General features: G+C 39.7%; 11 protein-coding genes across 11 annotated transcripts; 5 read left to right on the top strand and 6 right to left on the bottom strand. All coding sequences in view use genetic code 12, as the record gives it.

Annotated features, from left to right (window-relative positions):
- Positions 1-2,273: 2,273 nt before the first annotated feature.
- On the top strand, positions 2,274-3,818 carry CPAR2_504220 (MFS transporter; the record flags this gene model as incomplete). The annotated part of the gene is made up of 1 exon (XM_036810866.1): positions 2,274-3,818. The coding sequence occupies one exon, from the start codon at positions 2,274-2,276 to the stop codon at positions 3,816-3,818; it is 1,545 nt and encodes a 514-aa protein (XP_036667361.1).
- Positions 3,819-3,948: 130 nt separating this feature from the next.
- CPAR2_504210 (uncharacterized protein) lies at positions 3,949-4,872 on the bottom strand (the record flags this gene model as incomplete). The annotated part of the gene is made up of 1 exon (XM_036810865.1): positions 3,949-4,872. The coding sequence occupies one exon, from the start codon at positions 4,870-4,872 to the stop codon at positions 3,949-3,951; it is 924 nt and encodes a 307-aa protein (XP_036667360.1).
- Positions 4,873-6,089: 1,217 nt separating this feature from the next.
- Positions 6,090-6,608, bottom strand: SYS1 (Sys1p; the record flags this gene model as incomplete). Its single annotated transcript, XM_036810864.1, has 1 exon — positions 6,090-6,608. The coding sequence occupies one exon, from the start codon at positions 6,606-6,608 to the stop codon at positions 6,090-6,092; it is 519 nt and encodes a 172-aa protein (XP_036667359.1).
- Positions 6,609-6,747: 139 nt separating this feature from the next.
- DRS1 (putative ATP-dependent RNA helicase) lies at positions 6,748-8,562 on the top strand (the record flags this gene model as incomplete). The annotated part of the gene is made up of 1 exon (XM_036810863.1): positions 6,748-8,562. The coding sequence occupies one exon, from the start codon at positions 6,748-6,750 to the stop codon at positions 8,560-8,562; it is 1,815 nt and encodes a 604-aa protein (XP_036667358.1).
- Positions 8,563-8,635: 73 nt separating this feature from the next.
- STN1 (Stn1p) lies at positions 8,636-10,105 on the top strand (the record flags this gene model as incomplete). The annotated part of the gene is made up of 1 exon (XM_036810862.1): positions 8,636-10,105. One exon carries the CDS (start codon positions 8,636-8,638, stop codon positions 10,103-10,105), a length of 1,470 nt encoding a protein of 489 aa, XP_036667357.1.
- Positions 10,106-10,300: 195 nt separating this feature from the next.
- Positions 10,301-10,932, top strand: RPS24 (40S ribosomal protein eS24; the record flags this gene model as incomplete). The annotated part of the gene is made up of 2 exons (XM_036810861.1): positions 10,301-10,303; positions 10,528-10,932. The coding sequence occupies 2 exons, from the start codon at positions 10,301-10,303 to the stop codon at positions 10,930-10,932; spliced, it is 408 nt and encodes a 135-aa protein (XP_036667356.1).
- A 184-nt stretch (positions 10,933-11,116) lies between these two features.
- Positions 11,117-11,986, top strand: CPAR2_504160 (mRNA splicing protein; the record flags this gene model as incomplete). The annotated part of the gene is made up of 1 exon (XM_036810860.1): positions 11,117-11,986. One exon carries the CDS (start codon positions 11,117-11,119, stop codon positions 11,984-11,986), a length of 870 nt encoding a protein of 289 aa, XP_036667355.1.
- A 5-nt stretch (positions 11,987-11,991) lies between these two features.
- SEC6 (SNARE-binding exocyst subunit) lies at positions 11,992-14,451 on the bottom strand (the record flags this gene model as incomplete). The annotated part of the gene is made up of 1 exon (XM_036810859.1): positions 11,992-14,451. The coding sequence occupies one exon, from the start codon at positions 14,449-14,451 to the stop codon at positions 11,992-11,994; it is 2,460 nt and encodes an 819-aa protein (XP_036667354.1).
- A 150-nt stretch (positions 14,452-14,601) lies between these two features.
- On the bottom strand, positions 14,602-16,662 carry CPAR2_504140 (uncharacterized protein; the record flags this gene model as incomplete). The annotated part of the gene is made up of 1 exon (XM_036810858.1): positions 14,602-16,662. The coding sequence occupies one exon, from the start codon at positions 16,660-16,662 to the stop codon at positions 14,602-14,604; it is 2,061 nt and encodes a 686-aa protein (XP_036667353.1).
- A 457-nt stretch (positions 16,663-17,119) lies between these two features.
- CPAR2_504130 (uncharacterized protein) lies at positions 17,120-18,757 on the bottom strand (the record flags this gene model as incomplete). Its single annotated transcript, XM_036810857.1, has 1 exon — positions 17,120-18,757. The coding sequence occupies one exon, from the start codon at positions 18,755-18,757 to the stop codon at positions 17,120-17,122; it is 1,638 nt and encodes a 545-aa protein (XP_036667352.1).
- A 175-nt stretch (positions 18,758-18,932) lies between these two features.
- Positions 18,933-19,280, bottom strand: CPAR2_504120 (uncharacterized protein; the record flags this gene model as incomplete). Its single annotated transcript, XM_036810855.1, has 1 exon — positions 18,933-19,280. The coding sequence occupies one exon, from the start codon at positions 19,278-19,280 to the stop codon at positions 18,933-18,935; it is 348 nt and encodes a 115-aa protein (XP_036667351.1).
- Between the last annotated feature and the right edge of the window lie 208 nt (positions 19,281-19,488).

Raw genomic sequence — 19,488 nt, 5'->3', positions numbered from 1 at the left:
CCAACATCCGGACCTCAGTATAATCAACATCCGGACCTCAGTATAATCAACATCCGGACCTCAGTATAATCAACATCCGGACCTCAGTATAATCAACATCCGGACCTCAGTATAATCAACATCCGGACCTCAGTATAATCAACATCCGGACCTCAGTATAATCAACATCCGGACCTCAGTATAATCAACATCCGGACCTCAGTATAATCAACATCCGGACCTCAGTATAATCAACATCCGGACCTCAGTATAATCAACATCCGGACCTCAGTATAATCAACATCCGGACCTCAGTATAATCAACATCCGGACCTCAGTATAATCAACATCCGGACCTCAGTATAATCAACATCCGGACCTCAGTATAATCAACATCCGGACCTCAGTATAATCAACATCCGGACCTCAGTATAATCAACATCCGGACCTCAGTATAATCAACATCCGGACCTCAGTATAATCAACATCCCCATCCAGATCTCAGCTACATTGCCCCATCTAACTGCACTTAAACACACCACTGCGAATTAGTTGGAGTATCCGTGGTCACAATCGACTCTCTTAGTAACGTAGCCAGTCGTCATATTATCTTCTCAGTTGATTGTGTGTGTGCTTAGTTTTTCGTCTCCATGGTGATAGTACTATTTTGTCTAAGAATTACAGCACAATTTGTGCGATTTTGCACCTATTACAAAACAGTTGCCAAGGTATGGCCAATGACACTACAATGATACCACGGCTGCATTTTCAAGTCTCTTCATCACTGTTTGTCACTGTTTTAGTGTATCTGTCTCTACTTTATATACCCTTGACTTGAGTACTTGTATCCTTGATTTTATTCCAAAGTTCCATTGTAGAGATCTCTAAACAACGCCGCATACATATTGACACAAGCTGAGCAGCATACGTTCTTGGCATCTTCAAATGTGATCGGCATCTACTAATCAATTGTGAGCTAGCTAATACAAAACACACTACGAATGGGTTAGGCATGGAGAGGAGGAAACAAATGCTAAGTGTGAAAGACTCAATTGAAAACTACAATGCCATGCGGTGTGGAACACCATTTGGTTAGAGTGTGGACTTCATCGTAAATTAAAAAAGTGAACTACTCCATAGTCAAGAAACACAGCTCCACTAGTGCTAGTGCGAAGCCGTCTGGGTCGATTCGTCACTACTTTGGATCAATTGACTATTGTACATCCATAGTTGCAACCTTCCATTATGCCGTCATGCTATATAAATGTTGGCCTGCACCAGGTATTATACTTTCATTTCACTCATTCTCCCCAAGCATAACTGATTTGTCACTCTTTGAAGTAGTTCTGGACGATTCCATTTGGCACTGTTATGTTAAATCTAGACTTATTCCCTTTTTTTTCTACCCATTCAAGTCTATACAACCTTGGATGATCACCACTGAATTCTTGAAATCCCTTTTATTTTATTGCCATGCAAAGCAAGATACACGAGTTTGGTTGGTCTTGGAAACGTCAACTTGACCTCCTCAATTTGGTTGCATGATATATCCGACGCTTCGACGGAGCATGTCAGGAAATGGATGTGACCTTTACAAAGTTTGTTATCTGCGAGGTTCACTAAAGTAAGATCCTCAAACAAGTAAGCTGTGCTGGGGTCTCTTCCAAGTTGTTATGCGACAAGTCAACCTCTTCAACACAGGCAGGTGATTCGACATCAAATCTTGATAAATTACATCCGACCAGAAATAGATACCTTAAAGCAGACCCAAGTGACAACATTGTAACTACGTAAGCCTGCACTATCTCTTATCCTTTTCAGGCCCGTTTGATGTGAAGCTAGAAGACCACTCGAACTTATAATCACACGTAACAGACTAGTGGTATCATGGTATAGGCGAGGTTCTGATGGTTAAAGTCAATGCAGTTTAAACCATGTACTTTAAGAGTACTTTCAATGATGATTCTGATAACCTCGAAAATTTATCTAAAACATGGTAGCCGCAGCATGAAAGCTTTCCAACCGAATACAGCCGAGTCTCCCCTACACGATCCGAATCGGTACGCAAAATTGAAATTTGTGAGGTGAACTCATACCAAGGAACGGGGTTAACTGAACTATACACAACAAACGCGGACTTAATTCACATCCCAATCCGCTTCATTCGAGTATATAAGGGCAGGAGTTGCTTGAACTATGCTGTGATACCAGCTACAACTACAACACTCATCCAGCAAATAGCCGAAGAAAAACATCACCAGGAAACCCCACACAGCAAAGCCATCGAAATTGCGATGACCAGAGACGTAGAAGACAATGGGGTTAACAAATATTCATTCGATCAGGATGTTTACAAATCTGCAAGAAACTTCAACGACACAATGTTGATAGTTGGTGAAAACAAAGACTTCCCTCCCCTTCTTCCCGATAGAGAACCTTACTGCGTTAGTTTTTGCGGGATTGACGACCCATACCATCCTTACAATTACCCTTTTTACAAAAAAGCATTGTATGTTACTACTGTTGGCTTCTCAACTTTTTCTTTATCTATGGGTTCGGCCATGTTTGCATCAGCTGCTAGTGAACTAAAGCAAATATTCCACATTGGAACGTCAGTAGCTGCTTTACCTACTGCTTTGTTTATACTAGGATTTGCTGCTGGCCCAGTGATATATGGCCCGATGTCGGAGTTAGTTGGAAGAAAACCGGTGCTAGCATTATCAACTTTGGGCTATGTTTGTTTTGAGTTTGGAACGGCGGCAGCCAAAGATTTACAAACGATTATGATTTGTCGCTTTTTTGCTGGGTTCATTGGAAGTGCTCCGGTTGTCATCCCAGCTGCCGTAATGGTGGACATATTTGACTCGAAGACAAGAGGAATTGGTGTGGCTTGTTTTGGGAGTATATTATTTGGAGGAGTGATGATAGCTCCTATATTTGGGGGTTTTATAGTCAAGAACCAAGCCTTGGGTTGGCGATGGGTATCTTATATGTCTGGAATCATTGGTTGTTTGTCACTTTTCCTTTCAGTCTTTGCTTTTCAAGAGACATTCCATCCAGTTCTTTTAGCTAAAAAGGCGCAATACATTAGAAAGAATACAGGGAATTGGGGGATATACGCACCGAGTGAGAATATATCATTAGAATTGAAGGAAATTGTTGTCAATAACATCTTAAGACCATTAAAGTTACTATTTACAGAGCCCATTGTATTTTTGATAAGCTTGTATAACTCATTCATTTATGGTATATTATACAGCTTTTTGACGGTGATTCCCTTGATATTTACAGGAAGATACGGTTGGTCAGGAGGAGTAGGGGAGTTGCCATATTTATCCATGCTTCTAGGTGTTCTATCAGGTACTGCTATAAACGTTACTTTTGAGATTAGAAACAACAAAATGTCAGAGAGACTAGGTTCAAAATTGGACCCTGAACTGAGATTGCCTCCAGTTATGATTGGGAGTGTTACGTTTGTTATTGGTATCTTTTGGCTTGGATGGACTGGTGATTACCCAAAACATGTTCATTGGATTGTACCTACAATTGGTGCATTCTTCATTGGTAATGGTTTGATGTTGATTTTTTTGCCCACCATGAATTACCTTATTGATTGTTATGTAACCGAGGCAGCTACAGCTTTGGCTGGTTTAACCTTTATCCGTTCAAGTTTTGGTGCAGCATTTCCTTTATTTACCCAGCAAATGTTTCACAACTTGACAATCAAGTGGGCCGCCACATTAGTCGGTTGTTTGGGCGTGTTGATGATACCTGTACCATTTGTATTTCTGAAATATGGTGCTTATATTAGAGGCAAATCCAAATTTGCAACTGGTTGAGTACCGGGCTGTTGAATATATACCAATATAGATAAAGTACAAAGCTGAAATTAGATGATTTGTTGAGTCAACTCCAACATTGATTTCTCTAAATTCTATTATAAAAACAACAAGAGTCAAATTTCTGCACTTATTCATTATCCACTTTATCATTGATATAAGCTGTAATCCAGTTTCCCCATTCAGTAGCCAAATGCCAGCGATGTTGCTCCAAAAGGTAAGTTGGAACACTGCTTGGAAAGAATACCTTGGGCACAATCTCAAATCCACCATTATTTGGGAGTGACCGCATTACGTGGTTTGTGCCTCCAATCACTGTTTCCGTACCATGACCATAAGCAGGACCATTAAATTGAACTGGATAGTTTTCAACATCAACGATGGGTAAGTCAGATTGGGCTTCATAATTGATAGCAAAATGTGATGGTAAAACAGACCCGCCCGTGGTTTCAACGACATCTTGCCCCAAGTTGAAAGCAGTACCGAGAGCATAATGGTCAGGACAAGCCTGAAGCATCACTTTTTCGTCTGAAATCTTGGAGAGATACCACTTTCTGAATCCTTCTGCCGTTCCTCTATTGCTCTTCATGTGAATGGAACTCGATGTAAACCCCGACAGTGCTTTCAAAAGAAACAGAGTGACAGCTCCCGCAATGGCTGTTTCCGAAGAAACTAATTTTATTCTTTCATCATGACTCATGCCTATTTTTGTTTGAACCAAAGCTTCCCTTTCAGCAACGATATTATCAATAGAAACCTCAGGACTAAACAAGAAGTTCATAGCTTCTTGCTTCAACAGTGACATCAATCCTTCTTGAAGACGTTTCTTGACAACCTGTATACGTCTTGCCTCCCATCGTAAAACATCATCACGAGAAACTTCATTATCATCAATAAATGTTTGAATGTAAAGACCGGTACTATTCTCTGATTGCGAGTGGTTAGCGGCATCTACCGACTCTCTCATGACATGCGATTCATCATTATAAATAACAGGTAATCCAATTGCAAATGCAAATACAAGTAGTGTTGGAATTACTTTGTTAATCAACATTCTGCGACTCAATTTGTGTGGTGGATTCGAGATGCAAAAACACAAACTGTAAAGCCCACCCAACCTGTCTTCTTATATGTAGCCATTAGTGGTGGAGGCTCATTTTTGCACCCCACAAATAGCTGCAGTTTAGTTCATTGTTGGTATCTCCGTCCCTGCTAAGTTTCAATCTTGAGCTTGGTTGTGACGTAGAAAAGATTGAATTTTGTGATCAAATAAATGCTTGGTTAGGTGTGTTCATTATGCTAGCATCTAATAGCCTGTAACCTCGATGCAATATAGTATTGGCATTTGAGGATCGTCGTCGGGTTCTTCAATCTCTCTGGTGGTAGGAACAACCATACGCTTGACTCTTGAATTGTACCAAATGTTACTTTTACGAGTCCCCACAAAGCGTCTTTGAAAGATCTTGTTGCAAAAAGAAAACCAACATTGTACTTCGAACATTTCCAGTTTAAGTAATTTCAGGTTTATCACAAAACAAATGCAACGTCTTCCGCCATCTTCTCAGAAAGAAGCGATAAAACTTAACTCCGTTTAAAAAGCTTGTCTCCGTCTTACAAAGTCACTACTATGTATGCAACTTGGCGCGGACTTAACCCCGAAACACAGCGGAGTTAAATTGATAGACGTAGACGCGGACCTTTGGACAGCTATAAACTCACACAATGGACAAAGTCAATACCATGATTAGGTACGACAGTCTCGCTTTGTTAGTTGAAGAGTGCTGTAACTTATATCGAAAGTCCGATTTTACCCATTTGGGTAACCCTCAACTCCGACATATTCATAAGACTGGGTGATTCAATGATATGGAAATAACCTTTTCAGATACTAACCTGAAGTAAAATAGAACCTGATATATTCCAGGCCCAGTTGAATGAGTAGCAATCATATTAGTCAGGGGAAGCTCAAAAATGTGTTTTTTCCAGCACTCGGAGATCCGCTTCTTGAACCTTCAGTCACTAGTACATTTTTTGGAAACCACACTCTTTCTTAGGGGTAATTTCTCGAATACAGTTGAAAGAGATAGTTGGGGTATTACCACTACAACAATAGCCCCAGATCAGAAACGTTGATGATTGTGGCACTCTTAAAAGTTTCTGTGGCATTGTAGAACTACAGAGAGTAGAGTATCATGACTTTAGAGCATTACTATTCATGCACATATACATTTTTTGTCGACGCCACGTTAGCAATAGAGTCATCGAGTCTGCTCAGCTAGGTCTATTCATATCCTCTAACTCCACGGTTTCAGGTTGTCGTGTTTCCAACATGTTTGTGAAAAAAGTAACTCTCAATTCTTTCCACCTGGTGGAGTAAGTGCTTAACGTAACCAACAAAAACGCACTAACCACTTGTAGCATCCACCAAAGCATGCTCGTGGGAAATTTTCCAACATAACACCACGTTATTATCAAGTTTATGATGTGTATCGTTACTGCAAAGTCCCACGCAAGTTTTGACCGACCAACAATGATGGTAACAAATAGCACACACATTAATGAGTCAAATAGCCATAGTACAAACAAAGTCAATCCCAATGTGTTTTCAAAGGAAACCAATTGCCATTGAAAGATCCAATCTATTGAGAATTCATAACCATTGAGTAGTGCGACAATGTAGAATATGATTAGTGCTGATAAGTAGTAGAATACCTGTAGTAGAATGATCTGTATTAGTAGTTTCTTTGGATTGGTATAGTCTTTGTCTTGGTATAGCTTGATGTAGTCCATAGTTATAGCGGTGCTTCGTAGTCCTGTGTTGAATTTGTTTCGTGTTTTGATTTTAATTTTTTTTTTTTTTTTTTTTTTTTTGGATCTGCTCTTTCAGCAGATGACATTGTAGAAACATTCTATTCGCAAGCACTGTATTATGGCTAAAGAGGATTTATTACTCACGATAGATAGTGATGTTGAAGTCGAGAATGATTCCGATTCATCTGTTGAAGATGTGAAGAAAGAGATTAGTGATATTAACCCTAACTTTGAATTTTCAATTGGTGATGAGGTCGATGAGATCAAAGATTGGGATGTGGAAAATGATGAGATAGCAAAAGACGTGAACTTGGATGAGATCATTGAAAGGAAAAGAGGACATTTGCCAGAGAAAGAGGAAGAGAACTCCGAGGAGGAGGCGGATGAGGACGAGGAACATGACGAAATGGAGCAAGGTGGATCTGATGAAGAGGAAGAAGACCCCGATGCAGATGAGTTTTATGAGTCAGCACCAACTAATGAGACCAGTACCACTTTCCAGGAACTACAACTTTCACGTCCCATCTTGAAGAGCATACAGTCCTTGTCATTCACATCGCCAACTCCAATTCAATCGTCAACCATACCTATTGCATTATTGGGTAAAGATATTGTTGCAGGTGCCCAAACAGGTAGTGGTAAGACAGCGGCATACTTGATACCATTGATTGAACGATTGATCTTCAAAAATGCCACTTCAACCAAAGCAATCATTCTCACTCCAACCAGAGAGTTGGCCATTCAAGTCTACGACGTGGGAAAGAAGTTGGGTCAGTTTGTGAAAAACTTGAGTTTTGGATTAGCTGTTGGTGGATTGAACTTGAGACAACAAGAGCAACAATTAAAATCAAGACCTGATATTGTCATTGCCACTCCAGGTAGATTAATCGACCATATACGAAACAGTCCTAGTTTCAGTGTTGAGGATGTGCAAGTATTGGTGATTGATGAGGCTGATAGAATGTTGGAAGAAGGTTTCCAAGAAGAGTTGACCGAGATATTGTCATTGATACCAAAGCAAAAGAGACAGACATTATTGTTTTCGGCCACCATGAACACCAAGGTGCAAGATTTGGTTCAATTGTCACTCAACAAGCCAGTGCGTGTTATGATTGATCCACCAAAGACAGTGGCATCGAGATTGGAGCAACAATTTGTTCGTATTCGTAAAAGAGAAAACTTGAAGCCGGCATTACTTTTCCAGTTATTGCGGAAGTTGGATGGAAGGATTGTGGTATTTGTATCTAGGAAGGAGATGGCACATAAATTGAGAGTCATTTTAGGGTTGTTGGGACTCAAGGTGGCAGAATTACATGGTGCTTTAACCCAAGAGCAACGTTTGGCAAACATGAAATTGTTTATGAATGACGTCAATGTGTTGGTTTGTACAGACTTGGCAGCAAGAGGTTTGGATATAAGGATAGAGTACGTCGTCAATTTCGACATGCCAAAAACGTATGAAATCTACTTGCACAGAGTTGGTAGAACTGCAAGAGCAGGGAGAAAAGGTACATCAATCACGTTTGTTGGCGAAAGCAATCAAGATAGGGCGATAGTTAAAGCGGCAATAAATAATGGAAGGAGTGTGGCGAGAAAAGTTGATTGGAACGATGTTGAAGCTATAAACAAGAGAATTGAAGAGAAGGAATCAGTAATAGACGAGGTTCTACAAGAGGAGAAGGAGGCAAAGGAAATCTTGAGAGCCGAAATGCAATTAAATAAGGCCAGCAATTTGATAAAATATGAGAAAGACATTCATTCGAGACCGAAACGAACTTGGTTCAAAAGTGATGTTATGGGTCAATTGACTAAACATGGTAAGAAAGTAAATTCCAAAAAAAGAAAGGCAAATGAGGAAAAGAAGGATAATGAAAAGAGGTCGTATAAAAAGACTAAAGCTGATAGAAGTAAGAAAAGTGGCAAGCGAAAGTAGCTTTATAGCTTTATAGGAAATTGAAAACGCGCGTAAGAAAATTCTTGAAATCTCATTTGAGAAGAAGTCATTAATGCAAGTATGCAAGAAACGCAAACCACTTTACGAACAAAAGGAGAGGATTGATTGGCAACTTCCCGGTACTCATATTGTTGCAAAGAAAAATGATGTTGAGTTTTACCGTGCTGAATTGTTTAGCCAAGCGGTTACATTCGGAAAATTTTGTCCTGTGTTTATCAATGATTTGAATAATCAGATCAACTTTAAACGACACTATGCTGACATGTGGGAGCAATTACAGGACGTCATAATGATTAACAACTGGCCAATGAACAAGTTTGCCATAGTCGGGAAATTAGTGGGGGAAAGACAGTTTGATAAACTTGAAAATCGTGAAGCCAAATTGCGAATCGATGATTCGTCTGGTAAGGATCTGATTTTGGAGGTGTCTATTTCATTGGAGCAGTATGGGTCAATGTTTCCAGAATCCAATGTAAATTACGGGAAGCTCGTGGAAATACGAGGGTTCTTTAGAAGACGTCGACCAGTTGTTTATGATGCAGCGGTGTTATGCTCCACACCTAATGATCTAGCGAGCGAACTACTACATTGGAATATTCGAGTACAGTTTAGGAGAAATGCGTTGGAAAAAGCTTGGAAGTTTGACGTTCCGGTGCAGGGATACGATGTTGAAGACATAGTGGCGCCTCATAAAGACAACGATGAGAGTTCAATTAGGGACACGGAGACTGTCAAAGAGATATCGCCACGTGAAGGAACTTTGTGGGAAGCACCCAGGGAAGAACTAAGGGAAGAACTAAAGAAAGGACCTAGGGGAGAACCAAGAGAAGTGCCACCACGCGAAGTACCACCAGTCAACGCAAGATATCTGGCTCCTATCGGAAAACTTCGAAAGGTCGTTGATCTAACTGGTAACTCTACCCTAAGGCAACTGGCGGAGGACCGAAAAGTACAAGAAACAGCTGGTACGATGGATACGGATTTTACAACCACTAGTGTGGCTTTTTCTGTGCCAATTGGTGCCAAAAGGGACACCATTGAGCAAGCACTACTAAACAATAAACATAGATACATCAAGTTGGTAAAAGAGTCGTTGGCTGTTATTATCAAGCGACTGTTTTATGAAATAACTCTTGATGAGTTGGTCTCGGACCAAACTGTGCTTAGTCAAATTAACCTGTTTGCAAATACCCTCCAGCAAGCCAATGACTGCTCAAACGTCAACTTTAGACTGGAAATTGTATTCCGTTTGGCATTATATTTTAGAGAGTCAAAATTGTTTGAGTTTACAAATAATGTTATTTACCTGGTAAAGTTCGAACTAATGAATAGGAGCATTCAAAGAAAACTATCCACTAGATCTCAAATCAAAACGTTGAAATACGTGGACTTTTTAATGAAAAAGCTACAGCTTACCAGTTGCGACTATAAATTGGTAAACTACTTAATACGATATAACGTTCTGACATCAAATTTACGTTGGAAGTATGTCAAGGATGAAATTAAATGGGTAAAGTATTGATCTTGTATATAGTGAGTAAAACAGTCACAGCTGGTCATGTGACTTGATTGAATAATTTTTTCACTTCCTCTCTTTCACTTTTGTGTTACGCTCTTAGCTAGACACAGTGGAAAAAATTCAAATTCATCAAAAAGAGAACTTTGTTAAAAGCTGTTTCACGAGTTATAACGTATCCACATATAGATCCAACCAAGAATGGTATGTTCGTTGATATGTCATTGGGAATAAAGGAGCGACTATGGAAGGTCTTTTCAGAAGAGCAGACACGGATAAAGATAGAGCCATCATGGAAGGAGAAAATTTGTGCACAACTCATCATCATCCACCAATGTTAATCAAGCGCTTTCCATAGCGAGTCTTCAATTCCATCACTTCAACATCCAATATCCAGAGAACCCAATTTACTAACTCATCTTTTCTAGAGTGACGCCGTTACCATTAGAACCAGAAAAGTCATCACCAACCCATTATTGGCTAGAAGACAATTTGTCATTGACGTCTTGCACCCAAACAGACCAAACGTTTCCAAGGATGAATTGAGAGACAAATTATCAGAAATCTACAAAACCGATAAGGATGCCGTTTCAGTATTTGGATTCAGAACCCAATTTGGTGGTGGAAAATCAACTGGTTTCGGTTTAATCTACCAATCAGTTGCCGACCTTAAAAGATTTGAACCATCTTACAGATTAGTCAGATACGGATTGGCTGAAAAAGTTGAAAAGGCTTCAAGACAACAAAGAAAACAAAAGAAGAACAGAGAAAAGAAGATCTTTGGTACTCAAAGAAAGGCACAAAAGAAGGCTGCTAAGAGAAACGCTGATTAGATTGGTTGAATTTGTCACTCATATATATATATATATATTGTATATGAGTCTTACTGTACTTTAAGTTGAATGTTCATGTCAAGAATATAAGTTAATATTTTTAGGGGGAAAACCGTTATTGTAGATATGTCAAAATCGCGACAGGAGAAGAAGAAATCAACTGCATCTTCCTACACCATCAGCCATGTCCGAAAGAAAGGCAATAAACAAGTACTATCCACCCGATTATGACCCATCCAAGGTTGTTAAAAAGAAAAAGAATCCAAATCAAACAATAAAGATCCGTATGATGGCACCGTACTCAATGAGGTGTCTAAGATGTAACGAATACATTGCAGAGAGACGATCATTCAATGCCAGAAAAGAGGTGACTTCAGAGCGGTATTTGAATATCAAGATCGTCCGGTTCTACATTACGTGTCCTGGCTGTAATAACACAATCACTTTCAAGACAAACCCCGCAGAAGCAGGCTACACTCCAGAGGATGGAGCTGTACGAAACTTTGAACCATCAAAGAAGCAAAAGAGGAAACACGAGTCGGAGGATGAGTTGTTGCAGCGATTGCAAAATGAAGAAGAAAAGGACAAAAAGTATCAGCTATTGATGAAGAAGCGCAAGACCAATCCGTTTTGGAAGGAGCAGGATGCAAGTGGCGGTGATGTTATGGAGAAATTTGAAAAGAGATTGGTTGAACAACAGCGACAACAAGAGTTGACAGCGGAGCTTGAGGCAATTCAGAAACAGGTTGATAACTCGAAATCAAAAAGTGGTGATGAAGTGTTGTCGAATTTGCTTGAAAGGAAAGAGGATGATGCAAGAACAGACGAAACGGATGGCAGTGAGTCTGAGGAGAATGATGAGGCAGGTTTGGAGAAAATTGATGACGCAGCTAGAGCGCAGAAAAGTGAGACAACAACAGAACAGAAAGGAGAGAAAACACCAGATCGAAGAGCAAAATCTAACCCAACACCTTTAAAGATACCCTCCAAAATCATCGTTAGAAAAAAACCCAATGCTATACCAAACTTGGACTACAGTAGCGACAGCGACTAGGATCCTCATATTTTAAACTCAAAATCATCCAAAGTCAATACTGGAAACTCAGGTGGCTCAACCTCCTCATGGTATTTTGTCTTTATTTCCTCCAAGATAGGTTCCAATGTCCGCCACTGGGTCTTATCCATATCCTTTCGGCAATACACCACAGCCTTGATGTAATCAGTTGAACAATTGTAAAACACCGGAAGGATCTTGTACTTCCAAAAATTTGGAATAAACTCCATTGGATCAGGGCACATTCCCAAGTCTGCTAAAAAATCAATTGCAGACAATGTTGAAAAAAGATATCTCTTGTCTTTATTTGTGAATACGTGTTCCAATCCTTCAAATACCAACTCTGCATCTTTCTGAGCTCTTGAGCCAAAAGATTTATACCCTTGAGTTTCTGGATTAATTTTTTTACCATCTCCATACAATATATTCTCAAATCCAATCTTTAAATAAACACAAACAAACTTGTCCAAAAAGATTTGGCATAAACTTTGGTAGATAGTGTAAATGCAATACCTTCTGATTTCCTCCAAGTATTCCACAATGGTGTCTGTTAATTTTGTCGCAATCATCGCATCTCCAGTTTGCTTCATACCGTCCTCTAACCATTTCTTGGTAAACAATTTGCACAATTCAACATATAAATCATTGATGATGATATTGCTAATGGCTATGCAGACATCAGAATTCAACGAATCAGAAGATGCGACCGCGCTTTCAAACGCTTGCGATATCTTCACATGATAGTTTGTGTGTACCTTCTCTTTGTAATTGTTGATAAACTTGCTTGTCAAGCTCTCGCTACTAATCTCAAACGAATTTGCCAATGCTCCAAAATATTCAATTATACCGGGGCGTGAAATATTTTGTTGTTCCTCAAGACTCAATTCATCAACATTAACCACAGTGGGTCTCTTTTTGAATAACCGCTTAGCTTTGCTCTCCTTGACGAGAAACTTTTCATTACTGAAAACAGTGAAATATCTATCCATTTCTTCATCGATGACCACTTGGAAATTTTCGACGCGAGCAATGTAAGCATTGCACCAACTCTCAATAACCTCAACCAAGATTCTGGAATACCCTGACTCTGCCGCTACATCAGCCTGTTGTTTCAACATATTCAATGGAGTTTTGAAATCGGGTAGCACATAAGAATCAATCTGGATAGTCATTTCCACAAGATTATTAGGCCCTTGTTCGTCTTCAACGACTTGTTCAAATGGATACACATCTGGTTCTTTTAATCTCTCTGAAAAATAAGTGGTTTCCTGTTTCATTAAAATGTCATTCCACTCCATCATCTTATTGGTGATGTTTTTCAAATAATCATCCAATACTGTATTTTTCAAATCGTCTCCAATTATCGACTTTGCTGATCCATCAAGTTGTTTCAGGTAATCACCAAACCTCTTATCATACAGCAAAATGCGCAATATGTCTTCAGCTGGTGGTTCATTGTTGATCATGTCCATGGTGTATTGGTGTAACTTATCATAAAACACCTTTTCAGTAAATGCTCCAAACTGCCAATCCTTTGGCATTAACGGCGACAAAACATTATACACATAGGTCAATTCATCCTCGAGCCATTGTAGACTATCGTATAGTCCAATCTTGTCGTTCACGTAGTGATCAACGCAAGAATTAAACGTATCTTCGAAAAACACCTTGAACCGCTCAAAAAAGAACTTTCTATAATTGCGTCTTTTGCTTCGGTACATGTTGTAGCTCTTGTTCAGGTCATTCTTGACCAAATCCAAGTTTTGCATCATACTGAGTTTGACATCCTCTTTATCCTCCCACAAAATGATTGCAACGACTTTGTATAGAATCTCAAAATTGTGATCCTTTGCCGCCTCTGTGATTGATATGATACATTCCGTCAACAATCCGTCAAATGCCTTAATGGTTTCTCTAACGGGAGAGGTGATCTTGTACACAATTGATTGTAAATCATCCGACAAGGACTGTGAGTACATTTCAAGATAATCGACTAAATTCCGGACCTGTGTGTACTGATAGTGGATGATTAGAATATTGGGCAAAGGGTATCTCAAGTCATCTTTCAACAAATCTGTCTCCGTCGTTATTTCACGATTTAGTGATTCCAAAATACCCGTCAACAGTCTTATATCGTGATACAAACTGGTAACTTGGTTCAAATATTGATTAATTGTAATCATTTTACGAATGAGATCGTAATCTTTGACCGAGGTCACAGACTCATCAAAAGTGTTTTGGAACTTGTATATGCCCCCTTTGATCTCCTCCAAGCTCGTTATTGTTTGATTCAATTGTGTCAAGTTGTTGTTTACGGATGTAATTTGTATCCCCGTTGTTGTCGAAAGCTTGACGTCAACGGCAGATTTCTCTTTTGCAAATTGTTGACGTATTTCATCTAGTTTGCTAAGGTCTTCTGGGGCCTTAATTAGACCACCAATCTTTGACAATGCTAAGTCGCTCATTGTTGGTGATGGGATAAGATAGTTTACCTCCACCTCATTCTCAAGTCTTTTTTTTTTTTTCTTTTTCCCGTTTTGCTCGTTATGAACAACCCTTCTACAAAACTACTCTCAATGTATATACGAAAACTTTACTTTTGCCATTATATACACCTATTTGAATCTCCTTCCTGGTTGTCCGTTTTGATACGGATTAGGCATCATACCAAAATTTTGTGGAGGTGGCATGAACCATATTGGTGCAACCTGTTGCGGAAATTGTGGCTGAGGTGGCATTTGAAAGTTGTAAGGCATCGGCGCAGTTGCTGGAACCATTGGGCTTGGCATGAATGAAGGCGATTTGAACATTGCCCTTGGGAAAAGTGCTTCATGTGTTTCCTCAATTGTCGCATCCCACGTTGGCGGAGTATGAAAAGTTTTTTCGAGAATGACTGACGACTTATCCTCAGCTTTGGATTTTGTAGTGTTGAACATATTGAAACCTGTCTTCAACTCCTTTAATTTCTGCGCCTGTTTCTCTCTAGTAGGCACATTGTTTGCACCTCCAAAGAAATCCTGAGCAGAAATGTGGTAATGCTTCTTGATAGATCCTTGAGAGCTGCTATTTGAAGAGTAGGGTCTGTTGTTGATTGTATGTGGTGAATGAACAGGCCCTTGGTTATTGAACACAGCTTTTGGTGGTGATGTCAAAGTGTTATGTGGGAGTGAAGGCGTGAAGGATGCAGCGTTAGGGTTAAGCTTGAACACCTTCAGTGTCTTCTTTTCGGTATGAGGTCTTGCAGGTGACTGTTGTGCTTCTGAGGAGGTAGTCGGAGCTTGTGGGACGCTTTGTGGCGTAGGCGAGGGAGTCGCCTTGGTTTCTGCAGAATGTGCAGAAGCATCAAAACCATGCAGAGTGCTTTGCTTCTCATCTTGCTTCTGTTTTTCCTCTTGCTTCCTCTTCTCTTCCTGCTTTTTCTTTTCCTCCTGTTCTTGTTGTTGCTTTTTCAAAATTTCATCTTGCTTGAGCTTGTCCTTTGCCAAAATAGGTAAAAGGTCTTGTGGCATCTTGTGAGGAATCTTGAAATTCGCACTAAATTGTCGAAGAGAATGAATTTCACTTTCAGCATTAAGTCTGAAAGATTCATTGGGTACTTGTGGCTTTGCTGGAACTGAATCAGGAGCCGCTCTCTTGTCAGATTTCTTGTTTGTGGCTGAGCTTGACACGATTGCTGGATCATTGTGGTAGTTTGCAGCGCGTTGTCTTGGGGTAGCATACTTGGAAGTATCGTGGGTTGCTGATGGAGCGTTATCTCCTTTTGATGCTTTATTGTTCAACTTCAAAGCAGCCATCAATTCATCTCCTCTCCTATCAACCCCAGAGTACTTGTCCTCTTCATCCATACCACTATCATCAACCTGAACACCTCTTTCTTCCAATATATGGCGATCAGTAGTTACCTGTCCTTCGATCTCAGCAGCAATCTGATTGGCTCTAGCAAGACGTTGCTCATAGTCCGGGGCTGACTTGTCAATTCTTGTAGTATACAAATGTTCATCATAAGTACTCTCAACACCAAACTTTTCTTCATTAACCTTAAATTGATCCCAATGTGTGTTGCCATTTTTTGAGGTGGCCTCATCTTCCAAGGTCAATTTTTGCAAACCTTCCTCCTCCTCAGGCTCCCATTTAACCAACTCACGTTCTTCAAAAGACTTGACCTTGTCACGATTATTGGAAATGTCAGAATCAGTTTTAAACTCCTCTTTAGCATAATGCTTGATTGGCTCGCTAATGTCAACATCAACTTCAATATCAATCAAGTCCTTGCCTTGAACAACAAGATGCTCCGGCAACTTGTCGAGGTTATTCTTTTCATTGATCAAACTTTTCCCAACCAACTGAGGCAGTTTAATCACCACAGATGAAGGTGACTTTGCTTTTGGCGTCTCCCAATCCACAGTCAACAATAAACCCTTGTATCGAGATCCATCTGTTGTAGTAATAACACATGGCTTTCCAATAGACTTTGCAATCAAAAAAACCAATCTATTATCCCCCAATTCGTCAGTAGAGTTTGGAGGCTGACCTATTGCACCATCCTGACTCGAGCTTTTGGGATTAATCGCAACGGGACTCGCTCTCCCACCCAAACCGCTTGTGCTCCCATTATGACGCGAGTTTGAGCGGCGATGACCCACCTTGTTGCTCGTGCGATTCGATTGAGCCTTCATTCGAATACTCTGTCCACCAAATACAAATCAGGTTGTAATCAGGATAATTCCCGAAAAAAAAAAAAAACAGTCCAGAAAAAAAAAAAATTACAAAAATGGAACACAGAAGAACTTTGGTATGTGTATGTGCTTCCGTGCGGGTGGAGATCCAAAAGCGAAATGAGGTGAGGTGGGGGAGGGTGCAGGTGTATAGGGGGTTGTGTATTCAAGTGAATGATTTAACACAGGTTGAGGAATGGTAGATTGACGAAGTGGGGAGTCAATCGTCTGAAATCAAAAATCCTTGTGAAATCTCTCGAGAAAAGGTTTTGAAAGAATGATTTTTTTTTGGCATTTGTTGTTCATATGTTTTTCTTGGAGGAGGTAGCGCTCTAACGCCCGAGAGACAAGAGGGGCAAAGGTGGAATCTATATCACAATCAACCAAATTCTGTTTTATAAACCTACTATATACACCACTAGCAGCAGATATTGCTCAAATTATAACCCACGTCAACACTTTCAACTCGCTCTGGGTAATACTGCATAGCAAACTCCTTCAAAAATTGTACATCTTGGTGACTGTAAGGATCCAACTCCATATCAACCATATCCTGATACGTCAAATGTAGCTCTACTTTGTTTACAAGTTGCTCATCTTCGGAATTGCCATTATTTCGATGTTCTGCCTCCTCCTCTTCTATAGCTTCATCAATATAGTTGAGCCATTTTGACGTCAATTGATGGAAATACCCCACAACGTGCAAAAGATCTAGTAAGTCAATTTGTTTATTTAATTTGACATCAGGGCTCTCTTCTTCAATATTGAGTTGTTGACCAGCTGATGCAAACCACGAAAAAGCTGACCAGATTGATTCTGTCCACGACACAGGCTCAACTGCATCGTGTTGCCACCACAGTGGCTCGTTATCAATTCGTGGAGATATATTTGCATACATTTTTGCTGCAACTGGAGATGATGAATGTATTGAATTGTCATCATCTTCAGTCCTCGATGTGACAGAACTCAAGTCATCGGTGGATACATTTGACTTGTTGGTGAAATTCGAACCCCCAGTAACAAGATCTGAATAAAGTACTTGAAACTTGTGGTAGTCTCGTATTGTTGCTTTGATACCACTCTTGTTCCGATCAAATACTTTGATTGTATCACCTATTTCAACAGCAATATCGTATATCAGGTGGTCCTTCAAGATCTCGTCACTAGTAACTGCGATATACCCATTCTCCGAGTTTTGAAGTCGTTGGAGTAACTTTGAAGAAAGCTCATTCAAGCCAATGTTGTACAACGGTTGCTGTGAATGTAGTTTTGGGCTGGGTAATTTCGCACTTTTTGGAACCACTGATAAGATGGCTAGCAAATAACTGAAGGAGGAAAGTAGACTATAATTGTCTTTATCGGTTGTTTGTGTGTCATCTCCATTGTTCAAGTGCAATTCATTGAAGATCAAAATATTCTTTCGTAAAAGGCTTTGCTTGTAAATGGCAAATATTAGTGGTCCCAAGGTCTCAAACATTTGCGGTAGATTTAGTAGCAAATGCTTACCTTTTGCAGGTTCAGTCTCGGGGATGTTCAATGTGGATGGCTCAGATCCAATTCGAAGTAAATTCTTTTCAATGAATTTCATCAAATCTACATCATGGCCAGCTTCATTCTTACCAACAATCTCCCTCTCCAAATCATTCAACACACTCTTTAGTTCCTCAATATATTCCCAGCCATTATTGATGAATTCGTTTGCTTTCCATGTACTTTGTTTCGGCTCACAAATAATCCCCACTGAATACATTTTCAAGTTATCCCGATCATCAATTTTTTTTTGATCAATGACAAATTGTTTGAAACAACTCAACCCATAAAAGAGATTACCACCCGACTCGTGGCTAAGAAATACCGTTGCCTCTTGCAAATCATGAATCCCACTTGGAAACGATTTATATTCAATTCCTTCGAGTGGAACGTCTTTTGATGTGCTTGACCACAAGAGTTTGTACCCCGATTTCATGTCAAACTCGGTAAAAAATACCGCCACTACTTTGGATCGTTCGTGAGTCATCTTTGCAGCTGGAGGTGGAAGCAACAGAAAGTGTAACATCAATTAGTGATTTTTCTTATTTTTTTTTTTGCGTCTTCTCCTCTTTTGAAGCCTCTCGAATCATGTACCACCTACATTCAACAGTTCAAACTTGATACATATATATATGTATTATACAAAATTGTCTTAAAGTTATACACCTCCTCCTACTCACTCTCCCATTTCCCTCCAAGCTTTAAGCTCTTATCCTCAATATAAAGTTCACCACAACAGCAATAAGCAAAAAGAAACACAACATCGTGGGTCCAAATCTGTCGTCATATGGACCAGAACCTCTCAATCTGATAGCTTTTGCTCTCCAATGATAAGTAACCAAAGCATAGATCATAGTCAACATGGCAATAAATGTGAATAAACCAGCAGAAATTCTACCAACGTAATCACCAAAGTTCAACAATCCTACACCCAATGAACCTAAAATGACAGTAAAATTTAACCATGACAAGAATGTTCTTTCGTTGGCAAAAAAGACTTTTGGCTCAACTCTTGCTGGAAGTGCTATTCTTTTATTAGTGGATGACATTATTCAGTGATTGTGGTGATTAGCAAAATGCTCTCTGATAGGCTGTTCAATAAAGTGGTAGTTTGATGAATGCAGCGTACAGCTAGTGAGTCCAATTGATGGTTTTTGAAATATACCCTTCGTTTTACAAACTTCGTTGTAGACCTCAAGTATTTAATGAAGTTTTCAAAACTTTCAGGAAATGTAACACTCAATCCTAATGTCATTG

This window comes from Candida parapsilosis, contig 006139 (assembly GCF_000182765.1).
Source record: "Candida parapsilosis strain CDC317 annotated contig 006139".
Lineage (NCBI taxonomy): Eukaryota > Fungi > Ascomycota > Pichiomycetes > Serinales > Debaryomycetaceae > Lodderomyces > Lodderomyces parapsilosis.
Note: the sequence above shows the minus strand (reverse complement) of the source record. Positions and strands in the feature narration are given on the sequence as shown.